This window comes from Vidua chalybeata, chromosome 1 (genome assembly GCF_026979565.1).
Source record: "Vidua chalybeata isolate OUT-0048 chromosome 1, bVidCha1 merged haplotype, whole genome shotgun sequence".
Classification (NCBI taxonomy): Eukaryota; Metazoa; Chordata; class Aves; order Passeriformes; family Viduidae; genus Vidua; species Vidua chalybeata.
The window spans coordinates 93,619,426-93,636,364 of NC_071530.1; the positions used below are offsets into that span (position 1 = coordinate 93,619,426).

The window sequence follows — 16,939 nt, forward strand, 5'->3', positions numbered from 1 at the left end:
CATCAGTCCATATGTACAGTCACCCTTTCCATCAGCAGCCTCTTCACTATCAGGCTCATAGTCTAAGTTCAGAGCAAGCCAGTTTTGTGTATCATTCATGATACTTATCAAGAAAGGCTCCACAGGGACTACCAGAAAATGTGCTGGAGAGGCTCCAGGATTGTTACCAAACCTGCACTGATTACTCCTCCCTTCTGTGAATTCTGTGAAGACTGACTCTCCTCAGAGAGAAGATATTCCTTCCATTCGTTTTCCCTTTTCAAACATTCAGCCTTACAGCACGCACCTTGGGGAATGTAGAGCTGCCTATGGAGCAGGGAGCCAAAGCCACAGAGAACAGGGAGCAGCTCACATACAGAGGTACTGCATCAGATGGAGGGTGTTATCTCATTGTAGTTTAAAGCCACCCTTGCAGAAGTTTATTAGCCTAAAGCTGATCTGCTACACCATTATAATCAGGATTCATGACAGCTGTGACAAAGTGAACAGACCTTAAAGCTTCCAAAACTGAAGGCAAAGAAAAATGACCAAACCATTTATTTGTCTCATAGCTTGTACATTTTTATGCTTGCAGAGCTGACAACGCTGCCTTTTCCTGGCACATTGACACAGTCCTTGGTGGAGTAGGAAAAACCAGAGGTGAGCATCACAAGGCTCATGGTTACCGACTAGTATAGAAGGAAACAGCAGGCAGTAATTACAAAAGCTCTTAGGGCTGCAGCAGGCTTGCTTGGACAAATTTAAAGGTCAGGGCCACCCCAGGAAAGTATGTTAGGAAAAAGTTCCCATACCAAAGTAGCTCAGCAGCATTGCAGATGGAAGAGATGGGCAGCTCGCTAGAAGTACACTGGGAAAGGGGTTTATCTGGTGGTAGAGGTATCTTTACCTTATGCTGTGGTGGGTTTTACTACCCCTGCCATGCTGTCACTGTCTCAGCATTTGGCCCCCTAAATAGAAATCTGTAGCACCCCTATACTACTGTAGATACAGCAGCAGCATGTTAGGCTGCCCAGTTTCACACTGCTACTGGCAAGGCTGTTATATCCATCAGACCTTCAGAAAAGTTACACTCTATAGCTTCACCCTATCCTGCAGTCTGTGATATATACATTATAATTTATACTTTATAAATAATGCTCATCATTAACGTGGACTTCAAAATTAGCAGTCAACAACTGCCAGATACTGTATCTTCAGTATGGCTCCCTGCTTTGCAGTGGGATTGTCCTGAGGAGAGGATCCACAGCACCCAGCTTCAAATAGCTGCAGTGCCCCGCAGGTAGGATAGATGTGTCCTCACAACTGATTACATTTCATTACAGGCATTTGCCAGCAGTTCATCAAACAGCAGCAAATTAAGGCTCCTCATAACACCATTATCAGTTGCTAAACTATCAGTTGCTACAGGAATGGAAAGATAAATGAATAACACAATAAACATTTTCTGCTGAAAAAAACACTGATGAAAATGCAACTCAGACTTAAGAACACTGGAGTGCTGGAAAAGCACAGCCTTGGCAAAGTTTACACATCTTCTTATTAAATTCTCAAATCCAGTTCTGAAAACAACCTGAGATGACCCTTGAGGAAAAGTAAATGAATATGCATCTCATGTTCTTAACAAAAAATAACCCATGACTAACTTAATTACTTATGCAGAGGCCACACCATAAGCTGCAACACAGGACAATGCTGCAGGCCCTCACGTAAGCAATCCCATGCCAAAAACCAAGCGAGTTTCAGCTGCCCAAACAAGTTGCTATTATGGTCTAGTTAATTTCTCCACACATTGTCTTAAGTACAATGGGTGCTTTGTAAAAATAACAATTTTTAGTGTAAACCAGTTATGAGTTCTTCCTCATACAATCCACACAAACAATCCCCCTGCCCCATGGTTTGCTTATCCCTGCACAGCTGCTCATTCATGAAACATCTGACACCTGCAAATGACCCACCTCCCCACACCTTGCTCTTGCATGGCTGAAATTCAGCCCTGTTCAGACATGCACATTTTATGGGAGAAGTGCTAGGACACTGTGGCTACATCCCTCTTCCACACAGCCTGAGCCTGCCTCAGTGAAAGACAAGATTGTGTCTGTACCCTCTGCAGGAGTCAACAGGCTGGCAGCACAAACGCATTTGACTTCTTGGGAAGAATCACATTCCGTAGTTAGGTTCCAGAACTGATCATTTTATTGTGCTAGATAGAATGTTCTCTCTGTAACTTAGCTGGATATAAAGGTTGTCTTTAGTGATGCTCATTTTCAGCTGCTACATAGCTGTGTTACAGTGACAAATGAGTTTCCCTACATACTGGTTGTACGAGAACTAATCACAAACAAGTCTCTGTATAATTTCTACACCTTTGACAAGCTGTTAGCACCTAAATACCAAGCTCCTAGACTTAATATGTAGCACAGTGCTACTACATGCATGTTCATAAAAGCACTCAGGAATTTTCAGAACAATAAACTCGATCCTTTCAGAATACTTTTAAACAGCAATTATTGCAGCATCCTAAAACTGCTGAGAACATTTCCATACATTAATGTCTGATACAATAGGCATAGTCACTGTTTGATCAAGGTTCAATGCATCTGTGACAAAGCATGTATAATGGTTTTATTACTGTGGCAATTTGTTTCTCACATGTAGCCTTCTCAGGCATCACAGGTTTTTTCAGTTTCTACAGCAAATTATCCGCTCTGCTAACAAATTGCACTTAATAAAACCATAGTAGTCTTGGTTTAAAACATTAGTATGTATTACTAAGTGGCACATGCCTTTTTGATATAAGAATTTACTCTACCTAGAAGTGGGCCAAATGCTGTAACACATCCATCAGCCTACTTGCAGTACTTCCATGATTTACTTGTACATAGTCTATTTCAACGAAGGATCCAGCATATCAAGGGACTGTCACATCTTTTTATTTAAATAAAAATGAATCCAGAAAAAACATAAGATTTAAACCTAATAAGCATTCTTCTTGATTGACATAAGATACTGATGTAGAGATGAAGATACTGCACACAAATTCTGGATTTGTCTCTTTCTGGCAGTTCTGTTCCAACAACAGCACCTGTACTACAGCAGCTCACACAGCAGGAATTGAAACAGTGGAAAAGTTGCACTTGCTGTCTCAGTTTGGTCTGCTAGCCATACCACAGTCCCTTCTTCCCTTCTACAGCCTCTGCAAATAAAGTATGACTGATGTCTAAAAATAAAGCCACCTCTAAAAACGTTATAGTTAACAATAACTTAAACTAAATTGAACTGCAAAGAACAATTATATCAAAATGAAAATGCTTCCTTATTTACTAATGTTGAACTACTTTGTTAAGAAAGTTGCTTAGAATCTGAGATAGGACAGGTCTAAGTCATTTGACAAGCATTATCCACTTAACAGAAAACCAAGGTTACTTTACAAAACATTTGCCCAGCACCCAGTTTTGTTTCTTCAAAACAGCATCAGTGCAAGATAAAGGACACACTTTTATCACCTTCTCAGCACTGTGATGGAAATGAATGTCTTAGCGCTCCCTGGAGCACACATTGGAAGATAATCTTGTGCTTACAAAATTCACAAGAAAATTGTGATGCCTCATTTTCTAGTTAGCATGCTTGAGGTAAAATAGCAGCCAGGAGTATTACTGCCTACAATGGCTTCTGACATTTCCTGGATGTCACAACTGAAATCTGTTGTAAAACATCTGTTAACTTATCAACAGCCACAGGAAGTAAAACAGAAGGAATATAAAGGTGCCAATCTGATAGCTCCAGAGTCATTCACACATACCCTGAAGCAACCATCTTTGGCAAGGCCAGAGAGATCCACAAACCAGGAGGCTTCTATTCACTTCTGCCTCCTGAAAGCCACTCAGCTTTAAGCTCCTCCCAAGACATGGTGACAGGCACCATTGTTAAAGCCTTGTCACAGAACTGCCCCGAGTTCACTCAGTAGTAGAAAATCTGTATCCTGCTCCATCACAGCCCATGCAGATACGAGATAAGGTGCTCAAGATTTTAAAGACCCTTTCTATTCCTGTAAACCTTTCAAAACCTTGGTAAGAGGGTGTCTGTCTCTTGGTAAATACCACAGCAGTACCTTGAAAACAGTGTTTCCTTTCAGAATAGCTCTGAAGTATAGGCTGCTTTGTCTCCACCTAGTTTTCAAGTACAGCTGCAACTGGGTCCAAGAACACACCACCTTCTCTTCATAAGCCAACTAAAGTATTACTAAAATAAAAGGTCTAATATTTGCTACTTAAGCTCTCATTACACAACTTGTAAAATGCTTCCTTAGAAGGCAGAGGAAATTAATTTTAAAAAGCCAGAAAATCATAAATCTAACTGACCTTTATATTTTGACTTTTTATTACCCAGGAAGATTTTCTGAAACCTCACCAACAGCATGCAAATTTTTGCTTTTCCCCCCACTCTATCCACAGAAAAAGCAATTTTGTTCTCCAGAATTCTGCAAATCTAAAAAGAACTAAAAACTGCCCAGGCATTCCCTCAAACTCTTGAAAGCTTCCACCAACAGGAGTCATAATTGATTTAAATCAAGGATTAGCCATTCCCCTGTGAATTAAGACACTATTTTGGTAATGCAAAAATTTATTTATCAATTTTCATGCATCATGTCAGACCAACTGATAAGAAAGATATTTACACAACAGTTGAAATACACAGTATTTGCGTTTCATACAAGCAACTACATGCAGTCTGTAGTAAACTTTCCATGCAGTATTCATATGCTCTTCCCACTGCTACATAATTTCAGTTAAAAATACCAACATCTGCAATGTTCCCACAAGAGTTTCTATACCTGAGGTTTAGTATATCCTTTCAAAAGGAAATCTGCAATTAAAAGCCACATACATAATAAGCCTTTTTAAAGGTTGTCATTCTAGTTGCACATGGCTTGCTTCCTTTGAAAGAAGATCTGATCTATCCTCTTTCAAGCCAGACAATACTTGTGATGTCTCTTCTTCAGAAGGGCTGTCTGCCTCATCTCCACAATTATGCTCTTCATTTTCCTGCCTGGGTTCCCCTAGAGCCAGACTCTCCAGTGTCTCAAGATTGTCAGGTGCTTGCCCAGTTAGCCTCTACAAAGAAACAGAAGACAGTGAATTTAATTTTTTTTTTCTACTTAACTATGAAATAGTGAAATAAGACCCTGCATATTAAATTAAGCAAACTAATCACCTTAATTTGGATGTTGTTGATATAATCAAAACATTCCTCAGTTCCAAAAATCTCAAGACAAGTTCAACTCAAATTACTACCTCTTGCAAACCACATTTGCTTCAGTTTTTCTTAAGTTCTTCAGTAGGACAGGTCTTAGGCAACCTAAAACATGGGAAACTGGTTCCCAAGTATTTACTATAGTACCATATATATTTCATTTTAGAAAAATTACTGTACAAAAAATTTACTCCATTTTTAGTTAGAGATGAAGCTACATTAAGTCTAGATGAGCTTTAAGACCCAGCAGTCTTTAGCACTTGATCAACCTAGAAGTTTCTCACCTAACCTGATCTAAGGAAGATAAATACAACTGTAAAGAGGCTGGTTTTGAAGCTACTGGTTGTTTGATGTATCCCTTAAGCTCATTTAAGCCTCAGAAGGGTGTAGCTTACAATTAATATGCGATCATAACTTTTGAGAAACTGTAAAGAAGTTTCCAACTATATTAGTTCAAGTCCTCAAGTAATGTAATTTCTGCCAGTGGGTTTATCACTAACAAGCAGTACTCCCCAAGTAAAAAAAAAAAAAAAAAAAAAAAAAAAAAATCAAGTGTAGCAAAATAGTCTTTCAAGGCTGATCTAAGTTACTGAAAAGTAACTTGATGAAGTTTAATTCTTGATTAGACAAGTTACTTGCATAATTTCATTTTGTTTCCACTTCCCAGTCTAGTCATCACAGACTCTAAGTATTTGCCAGGCACCCAACTTCATATCCCAGCTTAATGAGAGCTTAATTCCTGCAAAAACAACCTGAAAGCCACAACATCAAGGTTCCACAGCTATCTATGTATTTATCACAGCTTCAGTGGCTCTTACAAACAATCCACTCCTGCTAAAGGAGCCATGGAATTAGTGACACAACTACTTGCCCCAAGGAATTCTCAGAGAGCTGTTAGGAAATTTATGAGTTTATGAACCCTAAAGACTCTGTGTACAGCCCTTTTTGGGCAGTGAAATTGGCACTATGCCTTGACCTTAAAGAGCATAGTGCTCCCTCTCACTGCTCTACTTTGTCACTGTTTCAAGTTCAGTTTCTCAAAGGACACAGCCAGTACCAACCTATTAAGCACATGAATTTAAAGTCATCCCAAAAAAGTGAAAATCAACTCTTCCTTCCCTTATCACATTCTCCAACATGCAAATCCTGTTCTGTTAAGAGAGTAGGTTGAATCCCTCCTTCTGAAAACATCCATCTTAGTACTCTCATTACTCCTATAGGTTCTAAGATGGGAAAAAATCATCCTCTAGAAGGAGCTTTTTGACTCTAGAATTAGAGCAATTCTGCAGGAAACAAGTCAGAGAGCAGTTTAAAATGAAAAATCATGTGAGCACATAGAGAAGTCATGATTCATTATAAATACCTTGGCTGGTTTCTCACTTTTTGTTCTACAACATTAACTGAAAATTGCTTTGAGTACCTCAATCACACTGGTCATATAATGGACATGCTCAGCAAGGGTCATGAGCTCTTCATTTTCTTCTTTTAGGCGGGCAATTTCACCATCCTTCTGCTCGATTTCTTTGTGTAACTGAGTTCAAATAACAAAATGTCAGAAGAGGAAGACAATAGCCAGATAACTTTAGCAGTTAGGCGTCTTTGAGTAGCTACCTTTTCATTTTCTTGAAGCACTTCAAACAGAGCCTTCCTTCTTTCTTCAGCCACTTCTTTCCAATACTGAGATGAAGGATCTCCTGAAGTTAGAGGCTACAGTAAGTCTGTGGCTCTTCTTAAGAGCACCTTAAGATATCTAACTTGCATACAAGTGTTCTGTGAGCTGTGATACTGAGAACACACTCTGTATAATGTTTTCAAAGATTAGTTGTAGAACTGCAACTAGTGACACAAGCTTACAGGAAACAGATCCTGCACTGCACTAACAGCTGTACAGTGCCAAGCTGCCTCAAGCAGGGCAGCAGGCTCTGCAAGATGGACACATTTGCAAATGCTGCTCTGAATGTGTGCTTTGTGGAAGACAGAAGTGTTACTTCCAAGTCACTGTCCACACTGGGCATAATGGTTCTGAGAAACTGCGCTGTGGCAGAACAGGCTTTCAATTCAACTTAATTATTAGTCACTGGAAACTTCTAGCCCAGCCAAAATAAACTATAAGACTTCTTAATACAGCTGCACACCATGCTTCTCAGCTTCTGGTTATCATGAGCTAATCCTTAACATCTATACTTTATTTAATATAGAGGATAAGTATCATCAACTCCTGCTAGACATTATGAAAAACCCACAAAGCCCTTATCTAAATTACAAAGGAAATATGTTTCAAGTAGTACTCCAACAGCAGCATAACATTCAAAGTGCAAGAAAACATTTCAGGAATTACCACATACCTTTCATCATGAGATCTTCAGCTTGAATGACATTCTCATTCTCTTGCTCCTTGTCCACAGACACCTCAGCTTTACAAGCCTTTGAGGCAAATTTGTTATTACAGAGTTTCCTTCTGACTGAAGATTTATTCTGCATAAAACATGGGCAGGTTTAAGTTTAGAGGAACATCTCAGCCTACATAAAAATACAAACTTCTAAGCCTGCACACTCATGACTGCAAGTAAGTCTCTAAGTCCTGCTTTCTTCACATTATAGTTCTAGTTTAGACATCTTCCTTAATACCCAAAAAACTCAAATTACTAGGTTTTAATATTGTTTATTACTAGAACAAGCTTGTGTCACTCTAGTTAGCATGTTTTATTTTTTCAAATATATTAGTTTTCAGTTAACAGCTCAAAAGCATTTCACTATGACTAGAAATAATTCCATATTTACAGATTATCTTTTAGTTTATACCTCATTACGCCTGCCAACCAGGTTACCAGCTGCTGAAGGCTGAATCATTTTAAGAGTCGGTCTTCGGGCAGCACTGCATGTGGTATCTGTGAGATACTTCTGAAAAGACAAAAATGGTTCAGACAGTAGCCGCTCTTCTTTACATAAACTGAAAATTAGGAATCCATCACGCTTCCATTAAGGTAACACACAATTCTTCTTTTCAAGACAAAAAAAAAAAAAAAAAAAAAGACACTGTAGCCTATATTAAGGCTTTTGTAATGAAGGTGATCTAATTACTTGTAGCAGAGATTGATCTTAATCACATGAATCCCTGCCTCTCCAGAAATATTTACCTTTAATAAAAGAACTTGAGCAGAAATACTCTGATTAGATTTCAAGACCAGTGACTTTAGCTGGAGCAGCAGCCTCAGACTCTTGCGGACAAGGACCAAAGTGATTGCAGTTGCAAGGTTAAGTTGCAAGGTAAAGGCACATCAGGTAGTAGCTGTTTTTGTAACCCGTGAATACACCATCAAACAGTGCTCATTTAAATAGATGTGTTACTTTGATTATCCATTAAAATGGATGAAAAGTTTCCTTGCTTCGATCCAGACAAGCTATTGTTTTGTCTAACCAGTATGTTTATCACTCTTCCTATCATGCATAAATGCCTCTTTCCTGCATCAAAGCTTTCTGATTGGGTTGGTTACACTGCCACCATGGGATAGCAAACAATGGCAGACAACCAAGCAAGAACAGCCAGGATACAATGCCACACCAGCGTGAGAAAGTCACCGATTCACACCGTACTTCATAGGACAAGAGCTCGCATTTCCCACGGTAGTTTCTGCCACCAATTATCCTACTGTTCCATTAAAGGACAAACATTAACTGCTGTGGGAACAAGAATCACACCGTGTGTCAGACACTGCTTGCTGTTACTTAGGATTAGAGTTAAGTATACTCTGCCAAGAAATTATTGGCCAATACTCAAGTTAACCCACTGAAAGTGCAAAAAGCCACACCAAGCAATTTATACCCTAGACACACTATGGGACAAGAGTGGCATAAATCAGACCTATCAATTAGTAATTTTCATTAATACCTGAAGCTTCCATTCCAGTCACTACACCTCACCATACAAAAACTACCAGCCTCTATTATATACAGTTTTGAACCAGTCTGATTAGGGTCTACATCAAAATATTCACCAAGAAGAGTTACTAAGGTTTGTACCTAATCAGTTAACTTTTAAAAACCTAAAATGTTTAAGCATTTCTACCAAGTCCAAGGCAACTATTATGAAGGTGACTTTAGAAATTGAACTGCCTGCTCGAATATTTCAGTTAAAACATGTCCAATACAAGACAGATAGAACTCTTCAGAAGTTCCCACCCATAAAGAACAACCTACAAAACCTACTCCACAACCCCTAAGCATAAGCCAGACAGATTCAGTAAGGAAAGGCACATAGGATAAACAAACCAAACCAACCCCGAAAAATTAAACGTAGAGACAGTAAGCTCAGTGTCAAAGTAAAAAGGACTTGCTGAGCAATAGGAAAAAAAGTAGTCATAAGCACATAAACCCAAGCAGGACAGCATGTTCCCCAGCCACATTGTCTGCCAGGCGGTTACTCAAGCCAAATGGACATAAGCCAGGTGGAAGCACATTGCAACAGATCCCTTTCTATTCCTTCAGTGGACAGAGGAGCTTGTGTCAGACAGAGAGGCACTAGCTTCCAGGCTTTAAAGCCTGTACCTGCAAAGATCCTGAGGACTGTTCTGCGGTCAGTTTCTGTTTCATTTTGGAATTCATGAGATCAACTGCAACAGAAAAAACAGTAAAATTAATACAGCATCTCTCTACTCCTGAAGTTCGGGAAACACTAATTAGACAACACTACCATTTCGGATTATCAGCTTTCATGGCTGCTTTGAGCAGTCGGCCATGCACGGCGTGGTCACTGGGCCCCTCCAGAGCCCCTCCCGAGGCTGCAGCCGGGACACGAGCGGCGGGAAGGCAGCGCCCCGCACCGCCAGAGCCCAGCGCAAAGCGGCCTTCCCGCAGGGCTGGCGGGGTGTCCCAGGCGCACAGCGGAACGGCTGCGGGGAACCGGGCACTCCCCGCCACCACCCCCCGGCCCCGCTCCCGCCAGGAGCTCACAGGGCCCCTCCCTCCCCGCGCGCCGCCGCGGCCAATGGGGATCAGCGAGCCAGGAGCCCGCCAACACCCGAACTCGGCCATGGAAGCTTGCGGCCCCAACCCACCGCCGGTGGCGGCGGCTCAACCGAGATGGAGAGCGGCCCCCTCTCGTCCTTCCCGCCCTCTCCCGAGCCCGGTGTCCCAGTCCCGCTCCCTCCCGCCGGCCCCGCTCACCGGCGGCCGCTCCCGCACGGGCCCCGCAGCGCGCGCTCGCACACCCAGCCACGTTCTATAAGGAGCGCGCTGGTGGTCACGTGACCCGGGGGGCCCTCTCCGAGCCAATCGCGGGCCGCGCTCCCCCCGCCCCGCGCGCCGAGGCCGGCGCTGAGGGGGCGCGCGCTGCGGCGCGCGGTCCTGCGGGGTTTGGTTGCTTCTGGATTTTGGTTTTTTTTGTTTTACTTATAAAGGAGTTGTGCCAAATCAGATTTAATCACGTCTCCGCTTATTCTCATCACTCCTATCTAAACACGGTACAACCCGCAAAACCGGGGAAGAAAATTAGCAGTGTTAAGCCACAATAACTGCTACACAACACTAATTTTATGCATGATACAGACTACAGCTCATATTAATTATGCCTAAGGCGTGCTGTTAAATTTGTTAGAAGCCAATTGACAATTATATTCTTGCAAACATTTGCACATTTATCTTTTATTTATACTAATAGTATCTTCTGCTGACTTGTGAATAAACAGTTTGTTAAGGACACATTCCTTGCAATCAAAGTCTCACAGAACAGCTATCAACATTTTTCCCAGGCAATATGATGGAGCTAATAGAAATTAGGATAACTACAGAGAGAAGTATTTCTTTAACCTGCTATTCTGTCAGTCTCCTGTTTGGAAATAAATTCTATGGCACTTAAGAGAATGTTTTAAGTAGAATGTCACAGTCCAATGAAAGCAAGAAAGGCGGAACATAAAAAAAGATGCATTAGGAAATCTTTAAACAAGGATAAGGAAATAAAACTGATCTCTCTCATTCAGTCTCTCATTGACCCATTTAAATTTTCATTGTCCACAATATCCTTTGGCAAGTACCTCTAGAGCTCAAATAACCTTTGGTCTGAAGAACGCCATCCTTTTTTTTTTTTTTTCTTTTGAACCTGATTCCGATATTGTCACTTGATGTCCCCAGTCCTTGTACTGGAATGGACAACAAACAACCTGCCCTCATCCAGGCCACTGTTACACAGGCTGCTCTTCAGTTCCCTTTCCCAGGCCTACTCAGCTATCCGTGGCATGACAGGTGTTCCATCTTCCTGCTCTTTTGTGAACTGTGTGGCATTTCATTTGCCACTGTTGAACACAGGGCTGGCATTTCTATGGAAAAATCTGCCATAACTTTTAGATCTTATTCTTGAAATTAAAATTTTCTTATGCATATTCTTTGACTTTTATCTGCATTGAATTTCATTGCTGTATTTGCCCATCACTCAATTCCATAATGTCCATCTGCAGTTTTTCAGTCAGGTTCCTTCTTGTTATCTTGAATAATACAGTGTCATAAGCAAGCTGGCACCTCAGTAAGCTTTGTCTTCTATTCAGCAAATGAAAATAACACATGCAGAAACATCATCTAAATTAACATTGTTCTGCTAAAGTGCTAAAAAAAAAGTTCATGCTCTTAGGTTAGTTTAATTCTTGCTGATTCTGCAAGAAAATTTGAAATTTCCATGTTTCAAAACACCAGCAGATATACTTAACTGGTTATATATGCACACAGATCCTACCAGCATTGAATGTCATTTCAGAAAAATCTCAGTACAGGTAGTGCCTATATAAGCACAATATAAAAACATTCCTATTTTTACATTTTATGTTTTCTTATACATAAATTTAAAATTCCAATAAAAACTATACTAACATTTAAATTACAGGCATCAATTTCTATCATAAATCATACTTAAGAGGCACTGTGTGCATTTTATGGCTCCAATATATAAATTGTACGTCTTGTAAATACTATGTTTTCAAATGAAACTTTCCCAGACATTACCTTTCATTCAGGTTTAATTCATAAAAGATTTTCAGGTGGATTTACAGTTCAGAAGTGGAGTAACTGCTTTTGGAGGTGTTGGTAATTGGAAAGATCCAAGATAAAGGGAGATGGTTCTGATGTGACAGTCTTGTTTGTTTTTCCTTTTAATTTGTTCCTTGCTGGAGGCATACAATCTGGAGGTTTATTACAAAGCTGCCACTCCTTCAATTTATCCATCTGAAGAACGTGTCCTCTTACGAACCACCATGTCCCAGAGTTCAATCTCTTCAGTTCAAAAGGTTTGTAAAGAACCCCATCACCATCTCGGAAAGAACACTGAGAGTTTTTTATTAGAAGCTTATTCATAGCCTTAATTGTGGGAAACCAGTATAATAATGATATAAAAACCTCACAAAAAAAAAAAAAAAAAAAAAAACAAACAAAAAAAAAAAAAAAAAAAAAAAAAAACAAACAAAACAAAAAAAAACCAACCAAGGCATCCAGGTTATTTTACTGTAATAATTTCCCTTTTGTAGCCAAAGTTCCAAAGTTTTAATTTAAACAGGGATTAGGGCATTTTTACATGCAAAAATCTGTCAACCCAATGCTAGCAGAATACATTTTTCTTCAGACTGAGTGCAATATAATGCATTTCAGCTGGTTTGTTTTATAAAAAATAAAACCCTCTGTCATGAATACTTATGACTATTTGCACTTCAAGTGAGCGTAAGCAAACACACCGAGGTTTCCCATAGAGCTCGGCCAATTTGTTAGATTATTCATGGCAGTAGAGAATGTGTACTTTTTAGAGCTTTTGTACTCCATTGCTGTTGATAAATGTTATCAGTTTTTACAGCAAATGACAACTGAAAAACAGGCTCCTTGGAGGACTTCATGTGCCTGGGAACGTGGGAATGGGTGGGTCTCCAGCAGCTTGGGAGTCCTGTATTGCTTACATGCGAGTGTGTGGAAACTTCCTAAGCATGGCAGAGGGAGATTCTGGACTTGGCTATCTGAATCGAGTGCTGGCAAGGACGTATTTGTACTTGACAGTCACACTGTGCCTTTTGTCAAGGCCTTTCTGTACTCTGCACATAAATGATCTAGCTCTGGGCTGCTTAAGGACTCTTTATTTCTACCTACCACGTTAAGTACAGGTAAACCACACTGTGATTTTTAAAAATTTTGTGTACTATGCTATTAAATAAATATCATAAAAGAGCTCCTGTTTGTTAGTGTTTACTGTAAGTGTTTGGGATGCAGAGGAACACCCTGGGAGAGGGCCAGGGCAGCCACTGCGGTGCTGAGCCTCTGACTCACGGCAATGTCCCGTCGCGGTCCTGCCCTGGCCGCACCCTGCAAAGGGTCCGGGGAAGGAAGCCCCGAGGCCGCCTTTGGAATCCTTGAATCAGTTAAGACCTGTGGCTCTCAGGGTCCCTCGCTGATGTTCTTTTGTCCCTCCTGTCTAATATTTATTTCAGGGATGAAAGGGCTCCCCGCAGTCCGCCGGGTGACAGTAGGTGGCAGCGTGGCATCACGCTTCCCCTCCGCCTCTTGTTTTTCCGTCGTGCTTCGTGTGTTACCGACAAGAAATTCACGGTTTATCTTCTTTTTCCCGGGTTAATCAGCATGGAAGGCTGCATGCTAATGAAATCCGTGGATTATGTACATGGCACAATCCAGGTATAATTCATAAAGCCGACTGGGTTTTGATGATGGCCACTGTTAATAATTAGATTTCTCCAGAGAGTACACAAATTTCATGTATTAGAACAAAAGATTGTCCTGTAAACTATGATCCTGAGTGCCTCAGAGGTGAAAAGTTAAAAGAAACATCTACATTGTACCTGGTTATTTTTTCCCTGGTTAAGTACTGTGTAAGACACTAAGACATCCTTTAAGACACTGTTAGGTCCTAACCCACAGCTTTAAAAAAAAAAAATTATAAAAGTGCTTTAGGATTTAAAAATTGAACATGCTCTATAAAGGCTACAAATTAATAATAAGTTAAAGCTACTGTTGACTGCGAGTATTTAGAATATAATTTACAGACTGAACAAATAAAACAAGTTTTTTCAAATTTTACCCTTCTTCTTGCAAGCATCTGCTGATCAAAGACAAAACTAACATTATTTAGAAACTCACATGCCCAAGAACTTATGTCCCATTTTATGACCAAAGCCCCGTGAAACTAGAAGGTGAGACATAAAGAAGTGCCAAATGAAGCTTAATATTATAGCATCAGCTGTGCAGTGGTGTGTTGCTTTGGTTGTCATCTGGTGACAGTGGTGTGCTGGTTTTGGCAGGGGTAGAGTTAATTTTCTTCTGTCCACAACTGTCCGTCACAACAATAAGTGGACAGTAGTGGACAACCCAAGTCATTCTATGATTCTGTGATTCTAACTGGGTCCAGAATATGATATAAGGAATGTTATACACATTAAACACCAACATTTATTTGCACAAAAGCATTCCTCTTATGTCTTAGAAACTAATGTTTTCTCTGAATGCAGAAACAAGTGAATCAGTATGTTCTGAAGCATATGAGCTTTAATTACCACCTAATTTGTCTTGTTTGAATTTGCAAAGAATACTAATTTATTTTTGTCTGATGCATAAATATTTGGCACTGAATTAATCATAGTTCTGTTTTTGAAGCAAGTAGCTTCAGGGCTGATTCTTCTTCTAACATACAGTACAGTATGTGTGGAATGTACAGAAGAAAGATAACAGAATCCATCTCATCTCTTCCTAAATATGTCTATAACATACATAACAATTTGCGACAATCTATTTAAAATAATTATTAATATGAAATTATTCATTTTTAAATAATCATTAAGCTGGAAATTAAGAGCAGAGGCATTAGAGTACAATCTTGCCCACATGCTTATGAGTAAACATGTAATTCTGAAAACATGAATTAGACTCTGAAATTACTGAAATTTTAGGAAAAGGAAACTCAAAATGAAAAGGTGTATCTATAAAGTTATCAATAGTTTTTAATTTACAGAAAAATCACAAGTTATTATGCTTTTATTTATATATTATGCTGTTGTTATTATTATATTTGCTTGCATAATAACTTGCAAAGGAGTGCTAGATTTCACTGAAAACAGTGAGGATATGATATCACAGTGACTAGAAAACACCAGTTTCTCAGAGCATAGCCAGCAACCAGATATTCTAAACTTCCAGTGCTTCTCAAAATTCCATGGCTCACTTCCTCTCCCAAGGAATATATTTTTGCGATGAGTACATGACTGCCTTCACACGGGCCATTTCCCATGCTGCTGGATTTTGTATTTCTGCAGGATGGCAGCCCTGATGCTGCAACCCCAGTCCTCAGAGGGGTCTGTGTGCACCTGACTCCTCCAAGGGTACAGGACTGCAGCTACCGTGGTGTTGTATACAGTCCTCCACACTCTGGGGGAAAGCCTCAAGGACACCAGCTGATTTGTCTGTGCTGTGCTAACCAAGCAGAAGCTGACCCACTCTGCTGGCTGGTTTACTCAGCCTGGATTTATCATGCACAAAAAACACTATTTTTGCTGTGTTAATGGGATTTAAGTCTAAAAAAAGAGAACTATTACTGCATATAATGCCACAACCTGCTCATCAGGTTTGTTTTGTATAACATGCACATTCCTTTCTTCTCCGTGATAAGCCTTACTTTGTTTTAAATTAGAGAGGCAGTCTGTCACTGGATAGAGTGTTATAATTGCAAAATACACACCCAGCTTCAAGGGCCACAAGCTTCTCTTATAAATGATGCAATATTGCATAACCAGTATGAAGCATAACAATAACATGCAATTATGCAGTCAAGAGAATGATGGATCAATAGGATACAAATATTTATTTTGCTAAGTCTTAACTCTCTCTTCATTAAGAGATGTTACTTTTTGACATGTTTTAACTAAGATGATGAGATTTTTCTGCCCTACGAGCTTCATCATTGTGCATGATGGAGAAAAAGAAGCACAACTATATAAAAGTAGGACAAGACTCAGCCACTACTCATGAATTTAATAGCGCAAATATTTCTGCATGTAAATGTATAATAAACATAATTGCGTTGGTTAATTTACTCATTTGCGTAAATGTTGTCAGGGTACCTTTACTAGACAGTGAGCCAAAAGGAAAAAGAAATCTCTGAGCTTGCTAAAGAAAGGAAGTCATCTATCTAAGGAGGAGCACCAGTCTTTACAGAAGGAACCTGGAGTGATTCCAGCTCCCCATCCCTTTCTGAAAGGATTTGAGCAGCCTGAGTTTGCAGAAGACAGGTGGTCGCTGCTTAACATGTAATACTTTGTACTTCATCTCCCTTTTCCTTTACACACAGACACACACACACATACCTATATATGTATATTTCATCTAAGTGTATGTATTCCTCTCCTCATAGCTCTACTATAAAGCCCTCCAGAAGAAAAAGAGCTCTTACACCATCACTACATTTGACAAAAGTTTTTGGATGCATTCCTCGGCCTGGGGCTGAGCAGCTGCCCGATCCCTTGTGATTGCATCCCTATACTCAAAAGGGCAGCTGGAGTCCCTGGGCTGGAAGAAAACGCCTTCCTTTCCCCTCCGCAGGTGGGCAAGGCGCCAGTTCCCTCCGCGGGCCTTCTGTGCCGGGGCAATCCCCACGTCAGGCGGTGCCGAGCTCTCGCTGTGCTGGCACAAAAAGGGTCACAGGCCAAGCGTGAGTCATGGCTTA

General features: G+C 40.3%; 1 protein-coding gene across 2 annotated transcripts; it reads right to left on the reverse strand.

The window, feature by feature from the left end:
* Positions 1-2,175: 2,175 nt before the first annotated feature.
* On the reverse strand, positions 2,176-10,503 carry GMNN (geminin DNA replication inhibitor). Of its 2 annotated transcripts, none has more exons than XM_053961269.1 (7): positions 10,414-10,503; positions 9,796-9,860; positions 8,053-8,151; positions 7,596-7,725; positions 6,862-6,944; positions 6,671-6,781; positions 2,176-5,111 (listed from the first exon to the last, which is right to left on the reverse strand). In XM_053961269.1, exons 2-7 carry the CDS (start codon positions 9,850-9,852, stop codon positions 4,908-4,910), a joined length of 684 nt encoding a protein of 227 aa, XP_053817244.1. In that variant the 5' UTR covers positions 9,853-9,860; positions 10,414-10,503; the 3' UTR covers positions 2,176-4,907. The 2 variants fall into 2 exon arrangements, with proteins under 2 accessions (XP_053817244.1, XP_053817252.1); XM_053961277.1 differs by lacking the exon at positions 10,414-10,503 and adding an exon at positions 9,941-10,148.
* Between the last annotated feature and the right edge of the window lie 6,436 nt (positions 10,504-16,939).

What these genes read in the sequence shown, in the direction of transcription:
- GMNN (XM_053961269.1), bottom strand. Translation starts at nt 9,852, where the DNA reads ATGAATTCCAAAATGAAACAGAAACTGACCGCAGAACAGTCCTCAGGA. An exon ending in AGTCCTCAGGATCTTTGCAG is followed by an intron (nt 8,152 to 9,795) that starts GTACAGGCTTTA and finishes TTGTCTTTTCAG; the next exon opens with AAGTATCTCACAGATACCAC. An exon ending in TGGTTGGCAGGCGTAATGAG is followed by an intron (nt 7,726 to 8,052) that starts GTATAAACTAAA and finishes TGTTTTATGCAG; the next exon opens with AATAAATCTTCAGTCAGAAG.